General features: G+C 39.2%; 1 protein-coding gene across 1 annotated transcript; it reads left to right on the forward strand.

The window, feature by feature from the left end:
* The first annotated feature begins 16,318 nt into the window (after window positions 1-16,318).
* Window positions 16,319-17,011, forward strand: LOC110930251. Its single transcript, XM_022173532.1, has one exon. The coding sequence runs from the start codon at window positions 16,319-16,321 to the stop codon at window positions 17,009-17,011; it is 693 nt and encodes a 230-aa protein (XP_022029224.1).
* Window positions 17,012-17,325: the final 314 nt, after the last annotated feature.

The following is a 17,325-nucleotide window of genomic DNA, read 5'->3' on the forward strand; positions in this document are numbered from 1 at the left end:
ACATGCAAATAGTTCAAAGAAACCAACACGTCAATGTATTCATACAACGTTGTCAAAGTCAAAAATACATCCAAACCTGAGTATAAACTGAATAAAGTAAAAACCTAACTGAACCGTCCGCCTGGAGGAAGCCACGGAAAGCCTAGCCGCTCATGATTGTCTTCACAGCATCGGTTGTCATCCCAAACAGATCCAACATCCTTAATTAGCGTGAGAGATGAAAATTAGATTCATTCTTTTCTAATCTTCTACGGCTGGATATATCCCCCCCTAAAAGTTATGAAAATATATTATATATCAATCAAGTGTTGGCCCCCTTTCTCACATACGACGGCTGCCCCAATCCTTCACGTATATGTGACATCCACAAGACCAATCATGTGCGGCCCACTCCCTCTAGTCCACATGATGATATGATTTTGTCAGCCCACTTATGATGATGTTCTTTTCTACCCTTGGTGTTGGCGGCCCAATAAAACAAAAATCCAACAAAGTCTCCTACGTGATGATTATTGATAATGTTTTTAGATGTTGAAAATATCATCCAAAGTTCCCCAAAGAAATTGTCTTCGTGTGTTTTAATGATGGCTGCTAACATGTATGCGTTATACATATATATTGTTTGATGATGGATAATGTGATGTTAAGATGGACAGTCCCCCAATGATCGACCCACTATGCCCGTCCAAGGAGCCCACGTGAGTTATATCTCCAAAGTCCGATGATGATGATTATTTCCCAAGAAATCCACGAATGACTTTTGTGTTATCGGCCCATCTTCACATGGATTGGCACCTTTTTAATGCCCTCATAAACAACCAACATGCTGCCTTTATAATTATGCCGTAACCTTTGACTCGTAACGGCTCATGTGTGTCTTGTTTATCAACCTGTCGAACCCGCTTTTAACTCGTTTACTCTCATTAACCCATTTTAATACCTGTTAAACACAGAGAACGCCAATACACAATAAGTATATAATACGTATGAATTAACATATTTAACATACTAATACTCAATATATACTAATATAAAACACGGCATGTTTCGACCCGACATCAACAATTGAAAGTTCACGAGAAGAACTACACAACTCATGATCTTGAGTTAGGTGCTGTAGTCTTTGCTCTCAAAATCCGGAGACACTATCTCTATGGCACGAAGTGTGGTTTTCACACACCACAAAAGTCTCCAGCACATTCTTAATCGGAAGGAGCTGAACATGAGACAACGACGTTAGGTTGAACTCCTAAACGATTATGATTGCAAGATTCGCTACCATCCTGGTAAGGCGAATGTCGTAGCCGATGCGCTTAGTCGAAAGGAGCGAGTCAAGCTTCATTTTGTTCGAACTCTATCTGATCTTCAAACTCGTGTTCTTCAAGCTCAGCAATTTTGTGTTTCAAAAAATTTGATGGGTACGGAATTTCCACATCAGCTTGAGCTTAAACTCGAAGCGAAAGACGATGGTTTACTCTATTTCAAGGATCGTTTGTGGGTTCCGAAACAAGACGATCATCGCACCTTGGTAATGGACGAATCTCACAAGTCTCGATATTCTATCCATCCTGGTGCTGATAAAATGTACAAGGATCTTCATACTAAGTTCTGGTGGCCTGGTATGAAGAAAGATGTTGCCTTGTATGTATCAAAATGCCTAACTTTTCTCAAAGTCAAGGCTGAACATCAACGACCTTCTGGTTTGCTTGTACAACCAGAGATACCGGTTTGGAAGTGGGAGAACATTGCTATGGATCTCATCACTAAATTACCGCGTACATCTAAAGGTCACGATGCTATATGGGTTGTCATCGATCGATTAACGAAGTCAGCTCATTTTATTGCGATTCGCGAGGATCTATCTGCTGATAAACTTGCAAAGATTTATGTTGATGGGATTGTATCACGACATGGTGTTCCTTTGGACATCATATCTGATCGTGATGCTCGATTTTCATCTCATTTTTGGAAGACCATGCAATCTTCTATGGGAACCCACCTAAATCTAAGCATTGCTTATCATCCCCAATCAGATGGACAATCCGAGAGGATGATTCAAACTTTGGAGGATATGCTTAGAGCATGCGTGATAGACTTTGGTGGTAATTGGGATTCTCATCTGCCATTGATCGAGTTCTCTTACAACAATAGTTATCATGCTAGCATCAATATGGCACCGTTCAAAGCTCTTTACGGCCGAAAATGTCGTTCACCTGTCTGTTGGAATGAGATCGGTGAAGCTCAGCTTACTAGACCTGAGCTCATTCTAGAAACGACAGACAAAATCAAGAAAATTCGCGATAATCTTGTGACAGCTAGAAGCCGTCAAAAGAGTTATGCGGATTTACGACGCAAGCCCTTAGAATTTCAAGTCGGAGACCATGTCCTACTCAAGGTGTCACCTTGGAAGGAAGTGGTGAGATTTGGAAAGAAAGGAAAACTTGCACCACGATACGTTGGACCATTTAAGATTGTTGAAAGAGTTGGGAAGGTTGCCTATCGACTAGAGCTACCTCCAGAGCTTGGAAATACTCATCTAACATTTCACATGTCCAATTTGCGAAAGTCTTTAGCTGACGCTGATCTTCACATTCCTCTCGACGAGATCCGAATCGATGAAACGATGCACTTTGTCGAGAAACCTGTGGAGATAGTGGACCGTACATTCAAACAGTTGAAGAACAAACGGATTAAATTAGTCAAAGTTCGTTGGGAGTCCAAATGTGGCCCTGAGTTTACTTGGGAACGTGAGGACCAAATGAAGGCGAAATATCCGCAATTGTTCTCACAAGTTTCCTCTAGTTAAAATTTCGGGACGAAATTTCCTAAAGTAGGGGAGACTGTGACAACTGTGCTCTTTAATCGATGAACAATACAAAACATTGTTAATTATCAATAATACAATGTGTTTTGGTGTTATTATATGTGTTTTATGTGTTTGATGATTTTACAATTCGATTCGATTCAATTTCAAGCTCTAAATCGCTTTCTAGAAAGTTATACGCAAACTGGTGCGTAAACGCAATCAGTTAAACGCGACAAACACTCTGGGATATTGAAATAGGCTTGACACACCTTAAATAACCTTCACATAACTTAGAAATAAGTTTTGGATGGTTTGGTGTATCGAAAACAAGTTTGTTCGATCGCAGGGACTATTTGTGTCAAACTACGAAACTATACCGATTTTTATAGTAACGAACAATCCGGAACTTGATCATAAGTTAAACATACCATAAATATCCTTTACATAGCCTAGAAACAGGCTTTGAGGGGTTCGGTATGCTAAAATAAACTTATTTGATCAATAGGGACTAAAAGCGTCAAAAAGTGCATAAGTTTGCATTTTCGCGCATATCTTACGTTCTGAATATATCCGGACACCCAAAAATTTATGTAATCATTAAAATATTTTATTTTAGTGATTGGCATGATAAAATTCCATTCGTCGCTTAATTTGGATCGTTTTTGCGTTCGTTACGACTTCCGTCGTAATTAACCGAACAACGCGATCATACGATCAAACGAACCGACATCCGAGATATTTTTGAGCATGTTTTGAGTTCCCAATACTTTAACTTCATTTTAGAGCCTTGAAATGAAGTTAACGGGGCTTAAACGTGTCAAAAATGGGCCGATATGCAAGTTTCTAACCTACAGGGACCAATTTTGACAATCTGCCAAAGTTGGCCAGGCGGGGCGTGTAAGCCTTAGCCAAGTCTTACGTGGGGCGCGAGGGCATGCCAGACAGAAACATTGAATTTGGTCATTTAGTACGATTTTGATGGTTTTGATAGGTGGTTTTCATTGCTAGGGGCTGGTTTGTGTGGGGAACAAGTCCCCCAATCAGTCCTTGACACTTGTATGGCTTGGATCATGCCCTCTTCTCCAAGAAATGATCCTTACGGTTTTGCGAAAACTATCTATAGGCCATGCTTTCATTCCTTTTTCCTTGCATTTGGTCTGAGATTTCTCTAAGTGGTTGTGATATTTCACTACCTACCTGAGAATACTTGGAACCAAATCTATTTGGACCCTTTGTAAGTCCTCTTTCGTTCTTTTATTGCTTTCCTAGCTCGAAAGTCAAACTTTGTTTGACTTTCAGCTTTGACCATGAGTTGGTCAACGAGAAGTTCATTTGAACTTCGCAACGTGAGTGTAATCACATTGGTTATAGTCCTTAGTGACTACACCTACTGATTACCACGTTGACTAGGCGTAGTGACGAGTCGTAGTTTCGGTCAAAATGCGCATTTAAGCGTATTTTGCAACCTAACTACTCTAGGTATCAAAACACTTTGTTTTGATATCAAAACCTGTTTTCTAACTTAGGTAAGCATGTTTTAACATGCTTAGCTCGACACTTTTAGTTAGTGCTTGTTTAGAGTCGTAAGTCAAGCGGTCTAAACCACCGCTTAGGCCTTCGAACTCGACCCGTTTGGTCGATCTTTAGGATCCGACCAAGCATGTTTAGTGACCATAGTTGTATAGGGAATAACCTACCGAGGTTATACCTTATGGTCACTGAGTTTAAGTAGTTGTATGATAGGTAGATTATATGCCTTAGGTAAATTACCAAAATGCCCTTTTCATGCAAAATTTGACTTTAAGCATATGTAACCTAACTTTTGTCACCTTAACTGATTATGCAACTTATTTAAACATGTTTAGGCATATAATACTTGTCATAGGACTAGTTAGACGTCTCGAACGCGCGTTTGCGCGCACGACGCGTTAAAGTAGCGTAAGCTACCTTAATGGGTCGCGATGAGTCGAAAGCACTTAGGTTAGGTTCCAATTTAGAATGTAGGCTTTGTTAAACCATATCACATGAGTTCCTACACTCATTTGGTTTACAAGACCTCCTTCTTTCCGATCTTCCGATTTAGGCGTCTATTATTTGACTAGCGATTCGATTACTAGGTGCTGCTTGAGTTTCCTTGGTTTGACTGAGCTTGTTGAGTTCTTTAGCTTGAGGATACTTTGCACTTCAATGTGAGTACATAGTTCCCCTATTTTACTGTTTTTAATTGTTTTGGGGTGATTCATATGTACAAAACGAATTTCAAGGTTTAAACAATGATTTCAAAAACGATTAAGATGGTTTATACAAAACTAATAACGATTTCAATGAAGTGAACAATACTTGTTGGTTGTAATTACATAATGAATGACATTCATTAGCATTGATCAAGCCGACCAGCATTAGGTTATGGTACCATAGGATCTGACAAATCCCGTTATCAGACTACACCCATAGTTATGTGTGGGGGTTATGTAGGTAACGACCGAATCTGATGATTGTTAACTTACCCTTTGGTGGTTTGTTAATACGAGAAACGAGTTAGACGAGTCACGAAGGTTTGAATGTTATTAACGAGACGACCAAAAGTAGTTTCACTATTAAAACGAATATGATTTTGAGACGAGTTAAACGATTTGAGACGACTTCAACGAGATAAACGATTTGGATAAACGATTGGTTTTGGGTAGTGATTAGATAATGGGACGGGTGTAGTATGATAGAATCATGGTAGATACGCCGCTGGTATATCTTATATATAAGTGCTTCTATCATATTACATTGCGTGTCATTATTTAGTTCACTATAAAAACGGTTTTGAAACGATGTCACACAACGAGGTTTTTGAAACGATATAAACCATACGAGTTTTATTAACGAGTTTTTACGAGATGTTATACGATTTGGTTTACTAAAACAAATGTTTTTGGGTTAAGAGTCATGGCTACGAGATTTTATAAACTTTAACCATCTTGATTTGAGTTGTTTAATTATGTTGCAATACACTTTTCAAAACGAGGTTTGTATTTGACTCTTGTAGTCTAACAAGGTACTGCAACATATAAACGAGCCATGAATCCGATACTCCCATAAAACCTATGTACTCGCCAGTATTTCTTTGTTGACTTTATTTTTTTTTACATATGTTTCAGGTGGTATTGCTTGATGTTGCTTGCTAGGAAGCTTGTGTCACTTAGGACCCGGATGAGGCTTTAGTGACTTAAAAACAGATATAAACAATATGTAGTTTGTTTGTTCGGTTTAAGGACAATGAACATTATATAATATTTCAATAAAACGAAACATTTGATTACCATGGTTATGGAACAATAATTCTGTTGCAACACTCCCCGACGTTTCCGCCACGGTTTGTTTTTTTAACGTGGTCCGGGTGTGACACCGAACAAAAGAATGTAACTCACAAAATACTCCGGAAATAATATTCATGTGTATATTTTGGAAAATAATATTTTGGACACCAAAGGAAACAAATATATGATTTTTACAATTATTACAAAGTTACATCATATTTTTGACAAGAATAAAATATATTATTGGGTGAACAAAGATATGTATTTTTCTTGGAATTAATAGAAAATATATTATTTTTGGGAAGAAAAATATATTTTCTCAATGTACATGACATTATTATTTTGGGGAGAAAAATAAGTTTATATATATTTTCTAAGTTAGATTTGAAAATATATTATTTTTGGAAATTATATGAAAATACAAGTATTTTTGCCAAAGAAAAAAAAAATTTAATTAATTGTTCTAAGTAATATTTATTGAAATATATATATATATATATATATATATATATATATATATATTTTAGAAATATATATTGGTGAACTTTTATTAAAGAAAATATTGCGAAAAAAGTTAATACGAAATTAAGTACAAGAATACTTAATGAATACAATAAAGATACGTATTTTCGTACGTATAATTACACTCCGGAATACGACCCCACCTACATGGCAAAAATATACAAGAATACGAATACGAATACGAATACGAATACACCCATCCTTGGGAAGGAAATACAAGTATAAATACTTGAAAAGTATTAAGTTAAAATATATTGTTTTAACAATTATTTCAAAATTTAATAAATATAATTTAAGTTAAAATATTTATTATTTTAACAAATAATTATATAACTTGGAATAATATCAAAGACACTAATTAATACTAAGTCAAGGCACGACCCGCTCGTCTAATAGATGTTAGTACAATTGTAGGTAGTCGTGTACGCTAGGCGAAGCTTGAGTTCCTCTGAAACGAAGACGCAAGACTGTGAGTTCATGTTCCCCCTTTTTTCTTTAACTGTTTTCGGTTTTATAACTTCGGGGGTGAAGTACATGTTACAAACTGTTTACAAACATTTATACGTGGTATGGTTAGCTAAGGAAGGGTACTGCTAGATCATGTGAGTGGTGGGTATGACTCTTAAGACCATCAATCCTCTTTGTAGAACCGAGGGACATGAGTGATAGATCTATTTGGGTGTAGCGAGCCCACACGCGTGTGGACCACGGTGGCCCACGAGGTGACTATGTCATACTGCCGGAGACAAATTTGCTAGGTTTGAGTCTTCATGCATCACGTCACACGTATTAATGGCCTTACAAACCATTAATGATCTGTTTTCCTTGTCGCTTTCATACCGGGGTTTTACAAACATACATACATTTTTTACAATGATTTCAAAGGTTTATTCAAACACCCATGAACTCGCTCAACTTTTGTTGATGTTTTCAAAACTACATGTATTTCAGGGAATTAAATGTGGATCTGGCGGGTGATCGAAAGTATGAAGTGTTGATTGAGAATAAAAGATGTCATCCATGGTCTTAGGGTTTGGTTAGTGTGTCTTATCCTGGACGAGACACATCATCCAAAGCCTGGTTTTATTTAACGTCTTTTTTCGAGTCCTTGTGAACTCTTAAAACTAGTTGCATGGTTTGTACTCGAATTTGAATTCTATGTTTAAAACAATGTTGTTGTTATGTTTTTAAACTTATTTAATGGATGAGCATCTTCGATTTTATAATATAGTTGTTGTTATGATTGAATGCAATGATATTAAGCAAGTCACACATAATCACGCTTCCGCAAAAGTCAGGGTGTGACAAGGTTTTTGCTTGTAGTGGATGCCACATTTGCGCTCGCACGGACCACCGAAGCCGCCAGTCACATAGTCATCATCTCGATTGGGCCAAGGCCCAAAGGTTAGTACTTCATCCTCTTCTCAATTTCCTCTTTTCGATTCCACTCCATTGCCCACCCCACCTTCATCTCTACCCCATTCACCTAAAACATCACCTAAGGTTTCCCCACCCGATAGTCCCACTTCTAGCACCTCTAGTGCCACAGAAAGCATAAACTTAGAAAACATGGCCAACGCAAGACAAACCATCCATCAACAAGCCACCCAAAATTTGACCGGTCTTGCTTCACCCATCACTGTTCCACCCATAGTTAGCGAAAACTCATGGCAGATTCCATCTTATGCCATGCAAGCCATCACCAATAGCATCCAGTTCCATGGCCGCGAGCACGAGGACGCCCCGGCCCACATAAACCGTTTCTCTCGTATCCTTGCTACTTTTAGCCTTCACGGAGCCCCAAACGATGCTATTTACTTGCAGCTTTTCCCATTTTCACTAGCCGGCCGTGCGGCTACTTGGTTGGACTCTCAGCCAACTGGTACTTTTACCACTTGGGCGGGCCTTCGTCAAGCCTTTTTGAATAAGTATTTCCTGCCCGCTAAAGCCTCATGTCTCCGTGATCAAATTCACTCGTTCCGCATGGAGCCCGACGAGCCCTATTACCTTGCTTGGAAGCGTTTCCAAAACCTTTGTGCTCGTTGCTCCCAACATGGTCTTTCTGATTGGGCCCTTTGTGAAAAATTCTATAACGGTCTCACTCAAGAGACTCGTTATCGTTTTGACACTAATGCGGGGGGTCATATTATGGGTATTCTTACTGTTGCCGAGTGTTTAGAGCGTTTTGAGGCATTTGCCCAATCTCAATCTCAGTCGTGAGCTAATCAGCGGTATCAAAGTGGCAATTCAAATACCACTACTAGTGCACCTGCCCGTGGGGTGAACAATGTTACTATGGACCCTAGTCTAGCCGCCGTATTAGAAAACGTGACTAGAGAGCTTAAGGAGATTAAGGCAAAAGTAGATAAGTGTGAGTTTTGCCAAGGGGGCCACGATACGAATGCGTGTCCATTGCTAGTTGGTGAGGAGCAGGTCGATTTTGTGGGAGGGGGTCAAGGTAGAGGTCAACTTAGCGGGTCTGGTAATTTTAATTCGGGTTGGAGAAATAATAACAATAACAATTTTAATAGTAATAATAATTTCCGCTCAAATGGGCCTCCTGGTTTCCAGTTAGCTCAAAATCCAAATAGGGGTCAAGGTTCATTTTTTGGTGGGGGTTCAAATGGGTAGTTCAATAAGGGGTTCAATGGGCAGGTCAAAGATGGGTGGTCAAATAGTCAGGTTCAACCAGTTCAGGGTCCAAGTTATGATCTAGGGGGTAGTCTTGAGAGAATGGAGGCAATGAAGAGCCAGTTAATTGTTAAGGACCAAACCACCCAAAAGACACTTAACGAACATGACCTTATGCTTAAGAACCACCAAGCCTCTTTCCAAGACCTTCAAAGGGTCGTAGGTGATATGTTTAGAAAATTAGAGGAGAGATTACCCGGTCAGTTTGCGGGTAACACCCAACCGAACCCTAATGCCCATGCTAAAGCCATTACCACTCGTAGTGGCAAATCCGTAGGGAACCCTAGAGTTGAGGAGAGAGTAGTTGAGGAAGATGAGGAGATCGTAGACGAAGAGATCGAGATGGAGGCTCCCAGCAAAGTGCAATTGAGGCTAAGCCCAGCAAGTACCGCACAACCCGGTGAGCCTCAAAGTGAGAAGAAGGTAGAGAAACCACCCGTAGACATTAGACCTTCCCCACTCATAGACCATTCGCGTGTCCCGTTTCCTACACGTCTTAGGAATCAAAAGTACTCAAAGGAATACGGACAATTCTTATATATCTTCAATCAATTGAAGATTAACCTACCTTTCATCGAGGCACTTTAATCGATGCCCAAATACGCGAAATTCTTAAAGTACCTTCTTAGGAACAAGGAGAAATTAGGGGAGTTGTCGAATGTCCCATTGAATAGAGTGTGCTCAGCCGTTGTTCTAAATAAGCTTCCAGAAAAGCATACCAATCCCAGTATTTTTACTATTCCTTGTCTATTCGGTAGTAACAGCAACACTCGAGCCTTAACCGACCTAGGTGCTAGCATCAATTTGATGCCCTTTTCAAACTACGAGAAGCTAGATCTAGGCAAGCTTTCACCTACCCGAATGACATTATCCTTAGCCGATCGGTCCGTGAAATACCCGAGGGGTATTGTTGAGAATTTGCTTGTCAAGATCGACAAATTTGTGTTTCCCGTCGATTTCGTCATTCTCGATATGGAAGCGGATGAGAGAGTCCCTATTATACTTGGTCGTCCATTCTTGCGTACCGCTAAAGCCCTCATAGATGTTTACGATGGTAAGATCGCCCTTAGGGTCGGTGAGGTGAGAGTTACCTTTGAGATAGATCGTTCCATGAACCACCCGAGTGGTTCCGATGACTATAGTGGTCCTTGCCATTCCGTCTACTTTTTGAATTCATTCATCTCATGTGTTGATCATTGTTTAGAGTATATTAGTGGTGCGGACTTAGTGGTAGGAGAGAGAGTAGGAAATGTCACAAAATCCCCCGCGCGGACGATTTTCAATTTTAAAGCAGGAGGAGTCGAAGTTGGTAGATGAAGTTGAAGATGAGGGAATTCCTTTAATTCCCGAAGTATTAGCCGTTAGTGATGACACCACCCAAGCCCCACCCTTAGAGCTTAAGGTTCTTTCATCTCATCTAGAGTATGCTTTTCTAGGGGAGGGTTCCGAGCTACCCGTTATTATCTCGTCGAAGTTAGAGGAAGGAGAGAAGTTGAGATTGTTGGAGGTGTTGAGGGCCAACAAAGAGGCCATTGCATGGAGGTTGTCCGACATTAAGGGCATAATCCCTTCTTATTGCACCCACCGGATACTCATGGATGATGATTACAAACCGGTGGTGCAACCCTAAAGGCGGCTCAACCCCAACATGCAAGATGTTGTGAAGAAGGAGGTTCTTAAACTCCTAGATGTCGGGATGATATATCCCATCTCTGATTCGCCATAGGTGAGTCCTACTCAGGTTGTCCCCAAGAAGGGAGGGATGACCGTTGTCATGAATTCGAAGAATGAGCTTATCCCTTCTCGTACAGTCACGGGTTGGCGCGTGTGCATCGACTACCGAAAGTTGAATGATGCCACCCGAAAAGACCACTTCCCATTACCCTTCGTCGATCAAATGTTGGAGCGTCTCCCAGGTCAACAATTTTATTGTTTTCTCGATGGGTTTTCCGGGTACTTCTAGATCCCATAGCACCGGAGGATCAGGATAAGACCACTTTCACATGCCCATATGGCACCTATGCATACTGACGCATGCCATTTGGGTTGTGCAACGCTCCAGCAACTTTTCAGTGGTGCATGGTTGCCATAATTCAGGATATGATTGAGAGTTCCATGGAGGTTTTCATGGATGATTTTTTGTTGTATGGTAACTCTTTTGATGAGTGTTTGAAGAATCTCGAGAAGATGTTGAAGCGGTGCATTTAGACGAAGCTTGTGTTAAATTGGGAGAAGTGTCACTTCATGGTGACGGAAGGTATTGTGTTAGGACACAAGATCTCTAGGGATGGTATAGAGGTAGATCGTGCAAAAATGATACCATTAGTAGGTTACCTCCACCCACGAGTGTGAAGTCAATCCGGAGTTTTTTACGGCATGCGAGCTTCTATAGACACTTCATTAGGGATTTTTCTAAAATCACCCGCCCCATGACCCGTCTTCTAGAGAAAGATGTTCCATTCGTCTTTGACGAGGAGTGTCTTAAAGCCTTCAACTTTTTGAAGGAACAACTTGTGAGTGCACCTATTCTTATCTCGCCCGACTGGAGCTTGCCGTTTGAGCTCATGTGCGATGCGAGTGACTATGCCATTGGAGCGGTATTAGGACAAAGAAAGGATAAGCACTTCCACCCCATATACTACGCGAGCAAAATGTTAAATGATGCTCAAGAGAACTACACCACCACAGAGAAAGAACTATTAGCCGTAGTCTTTGCTTTTGACAGATTCCGCTCATACCTCGTTCTATCCAAGACCATAGTTTTCACCGACCATTTTTCGTTGCGTTTTCTTTTTCAAAAGAAAGACGCCAAACCCCGACTCATTCGGTGGATTCTATTGCTTAGTGAGTTTGATATCGAGATTAGAGATAAGAGAGGGGCCGAAAACGTAGCAGCCGATCATCTATCACGTTTAGAGGACCCTAGGAGAGAGGAGATTCGTGAGGAGGAAATAGGAGACGCATTCCCTCACGAATCTATTGAGTTTGTAGAGGCCGAGAAGGAAGGATTGCCTTAGTTTTGTGACTTAGCGAATTATCTTTCTAGTGGCAATATTGTGAGAGGAATGACCACACAACAAAGGAGGAAATTCCTTAGTGAATCAAGAAAGTATGTGTGGGATAATCCTTTTCTCTTTAGAATTGGAGGAGATCGGATACTAAGACGATGCGTGTTGAGAAAGGAGGGTTGGAACATCATTAAACATGTGCATGAAGGCCTCACGGGAGGACATTATGGTGCATATACCACCTCTCAAAAGGTATTTGATTGTGGTTTTTATTGGCCTAGCGTACTTCGTGATGCCGTTGAGTTCGTGAAGACATGTGACGCTTGTCAAGGAACTGGCAATATTTCCGCCAAAGATGAGATGCCTCAAAACCCTATCCAACTATTGGAGGTTTTTGATGTTTGGGGCATCGATTTCATGGGACCATTTCCCGTCTCCAAAGGAAACAGTCATACTTGTAGTGATTGACTACGTGTCTAAGTGGGTTGAGGCTCAAGCTCTTCCTACAAATGAAGCCCGAGTTGTAACAACTGGCACAAAACCGGTAATTTCTGTACAATTTAATTAATTAACTGCAATTATATGCTTAAATGTCAACATTGTCTGATTTCATACTATACAAGTGAATTCATGCACATTTTATACTACAAGATATTGCTTTATGCATTAATGAACAGCGTTGCGTCAGAAATACTAGTAAACTCACCGGTAAGGCACACTGTGTCAACAATTCTGCAGAAAGCAGTCAGACACTAGAATTGGGGCCTAGGTGTAGGTCCAACGACAAGAATACATTAAAACCCAAGAGTACATACAAGGGTTAACATATAGACTATCCGGAAGCTAAAATACGCACTAAAAAGCACCCGAAACACACTTTAAATGCTGAATTTCATACATTTCAGCAAAATTCAACATTGTGACAAGTTTATAACATGTAAAAAATATGACTAGTTGGTCCAGAATACCTTCCTAAGTGTCGGGATTTAAAAGTGTCACAAAAGAATACTTAAAAGACACTAAACGGTGCAATTTAGCACTTTAATGAACCTGTATCTAACCGAATAACCGGACATTACCCGGAACATCAAAATATTACTAGAAGCATTGTTTTACTTTTCCTGAGCTAGTTATGATTCCCGAACACCCTAACATAGTACATAGTGCATGATACACTAAAACACTAGACTTTTACATAAGCCTTCCACTAATTACCCACTTTACCATTACAAGTTACAATTTAACCCCCCCCCCCTGATTATTTACGACCCAAGAGGGGCCCCACCCTCAAGATTTGCCCAAACTTCCTAAATCTCCTTGATCTTGCCTAGATTATGAAAGGATTATGTTTGTACTTTGAGAGACACTAAACCTAATGGACAAAAGAGTTTAGAGATTATATAATGGACCTTAAACCTTCATCTTCATCACAACTCAGACCACAACACTCTCTCACCCTCTTCCTCTCCCTCGACCGGACATAGCTCCACCCACCACCACCATTTTCGATCATCATTCAAGCATTCCAAGGTTATCTCGAGGTGTAAGAAGGTCACTAACGAAGCTCGGTGCTCACGGACCTTGAAGGGCCTCTCTTGTGTGCTATTATCCACTCAATCTTCTTCATTGTTCTTCCCTAGCTTGAAGCTAGTAGTAAGATCCTTTTAACACTTGTTTACTTCCATTTTAGTTGGTTAAAAGATATAACATCTTGATTATCATAAGAACCCTAAAAGATATACACATGAATCTTGAAACACAAAGTGAAATATGATGATACCTTGATGAAATAATGTTGTTTAGTAGATGTATAATGTTTGCTTGTTGATTACTAGAAATATTGATGTTGATCACTACATGGAGCTTACTAGATTGTGATTGAACACTTAATCTAGCAAGATAGAGGATGATTATGTGTTAACACAAGAAGATCATCCTCATACATAGACATGAATTTAAAAACAAAATGATTTCTTGAAAAGTAATAAACAAAGTAAGCTAGTGAACTATTAGATCCAAGATTTATGACTAATTTTCCAAGAAAACCAAGTTCAAAATATGATTTTTGAAAGATCATGGTTTTTACTAAACTTACACTATTTTTATTAGAAAAAAAAAAGTGTATAAACACTTATGAAACAAGAAAAATACAAAAGAAGTATTTTTAGAAAAATCATCTTACAAGTTGTAAATGACTAAACCCTTCAAGAATGAGATTTACAAACAAACAACCATGTTTTTAAGGGTAACTAAACCTACTAAATAACATGGTAAGTTACTACAAGTTTTTACAAAACTTCAAGTTCATGACGTAGTGTAATTTACTTAACTTTGACACTCGGTAGGTGTTGAATGAGTTGATTATTGATTGTGATGATTTAAAAGAAAATAAACACATGTTTTGAAAACATGGGAAACCTCCATTTTTAGGGGAAACCATGTCAAAATTTTTATAAATTTTGACACTTAGAAAAATATAAGTTTTTGAGAAACTTATTCCCTAAAAATGTATCTTAAAATATTTACCAAGGTTTCCCTAACTTTTGTGTTAAGAAATGCTGATTTCTTCAAGATTAAAATTGATATTAAGTATGTATATTTTTGAGAAAAATATATATATTTAATGATCACCGAATTTTGTGCTAAGTGTATGTAGTATGTATTACATGTAATAGTGTATTAGGACTTGAAAATGCACTAAATACTCATAAGAAGTAAAAAAAATACAAAAATACACATACAACATGCTTAGACAAATACAAGAAAATATATTTATGAAAATATATTACTTGATAGAATAAATAACTTGGACACGTTATGAACATGAAATGAAGTTTTGGACAAAATACGTAATTCGGGTGAAAAATACAAAATACTTATATTTATTGTTGAGAAAATAATATAAGTAAGACACATAGTTAAAAATATAAATTATTTTTAACACAAGAACAAATACATAAAAGATAGTGACTTGTACTTGTGCGATACAAGTCTAGTAACTAACGCTAATAAAACACGTTTAGGTCACGACGCTAGATAAGCAAAAACCGGTGAAGTTTTCGGCGCAAGGAACGCAAAGTTGTGAGTTCATGCTCCCCCTTTTCTTTTAACTGTTTTCAGTTTTATAACTTCGGGGGTGAAATACATGTTACTAAATGTTTACAGAAAAATCCCAACTTTTAATCTTTTACATACTTTTAAACTTGGGGAAAATACATGAGTTATGGTATGATGGATACAAGAACTGAGAAATGATACCAGAAATCGTGTCACGAATAGGGTACCATAAGCACCATTAATCGTGTACATACTAAGACCGCAGAACAAAAGGTTAGATCTAATGGGTTTTCGGGCAGCCACACTCTTGGTGAAAACTAGTACCGAGTAGTGCTTTTGTGTCTTAGTCGTGAATCGACAACTAGAAAAATGCCTATGGTTTGGATGCTTCCTATGTCGTGTCACATGTTAATGGCCTTGCAACCCATTAACAACCTTGATACATATAGAAATACGTGATTTATACAAGATACATACCATGTTTTTCATACAAAGTATACGAACGTTCAATACAAGAACTGCATGAATTCACACCAACATTATGTTGACGTTTTCCAAAAACTCACATGTATTTCAGGTAACTAAAGTGGATATGCACGTGGTCTTACCCTTGCTCCTGGACGTTGTTTATGTTTATCCTTAAATAAAGTTGTAAACTTTCAGACAATATGCTGTCTCATGATGTAAACACTTAATCTATGTTTTCAGTAATGTAATGTTTTGGGTATTTGAAGTCATTTTTACGAGCATGTAGTATGTTTACCTTTCGTATGCAATGAGAACCTTTCATGATCACATCTCGTGCTTCCGCCTAAGAAAGGGGTGTGGCACGAGTAGTGTTGAAGTTCCTTAAGAAACTCTTTTCCCGATTCGGTACACCAAAAGCCTTAATTAGTGACCGTGGTACTCACTATTGCAATGCATTGATGGAAAAAATGCTTACACGCTACGGAGTCACTCATCGTTTGTCTACCGCATACCATCCACAGACAAGTGGTCAAGTGGAGAATGCAAATCGTGGTATCAAACGAATCTTAGAGAAAACCGTTGGTAAGAATAGGAAGGATTGGTCCGACAAGCTAGACGATGCATTGTGGGCATTTCGAACCGCCTACAAGACACCTTTAGGAACTACACCATTCATGATCGTCTATGGAAAAGCTTGTCACCTTCCCGTAGAGTTAGAACATAGAGCGCTTTGGGCATTGAAAACCGTTAACCTTGACATGACCGAAGCCGCTAGGAAGCGTTTCTTTCGAATCCATGAGCTTAAGGAGCTTAGGGATGCGGCTTATGCTCGATTGTTGGGAATTAAGGAGAAGACGAAAGCTTCACATGATAGGAAGCTAAGGAAGGTTAAGGAATTTAGTAAAGGTGATAAAGTACTTCTCTACAATTCAAGATTGAAGTTGTTTGCGGGGAAGTTGAAATCAAAGTGGTCGGGACCGTATATGGTTCATTACCTGTTTCCGTACGGAGCGGTGGAGATTATGGATGAATCGGATGGCCGGAGTTGGAAGGTGAATGGCCATCGATTGAAGCACCACATTGGAGGAGCAACAGACAAGAACGAGATGGAGGAAACTCCTCTCGAAATTCCATCAAAAGCCGCCACTTAGTGCTTTGGGATGAAATCCCAAGTGTAGAGTATGTACCGTTAGTAAATTTTGTCATTTTTCGTAGTTTTTCGTATTTTTGTTTCGTGTGTTTGAGTAATTTTGCAGGAATCGTACCATTGAGGAGCTGAAATTGCAATGAAAACGACATTCCAGGTAAGTCCCAACACTTTGAAATAATTTGGGATGGGTTTGGGAAGGTGTGGTAATACTTAGAAAATTTTCCAAGGCATAAAACTCAATTTTTACGCAACCTTCTGTCCAAAATGTGCCTTCGCGTCACGCCACACCAAACAGCCTCACCTGTGGCGCTACGC

This window comes from Helianthus annuus, chromosome 1, assembly GCF_002127325.2.
Source record: "Helianthus annuus cultivar XRQ/B chromosome 1, HanXRQr2.0-SUNRISE, whole genome shotgun sequence".
In the NCBI taxonomy this organism is placed as follows: Eukaryota; Viridiplantae; Streptophyta; class Magnoliopsida; order Asterales; family Asteraceae; genus Helianthus; species Helianthus annuus.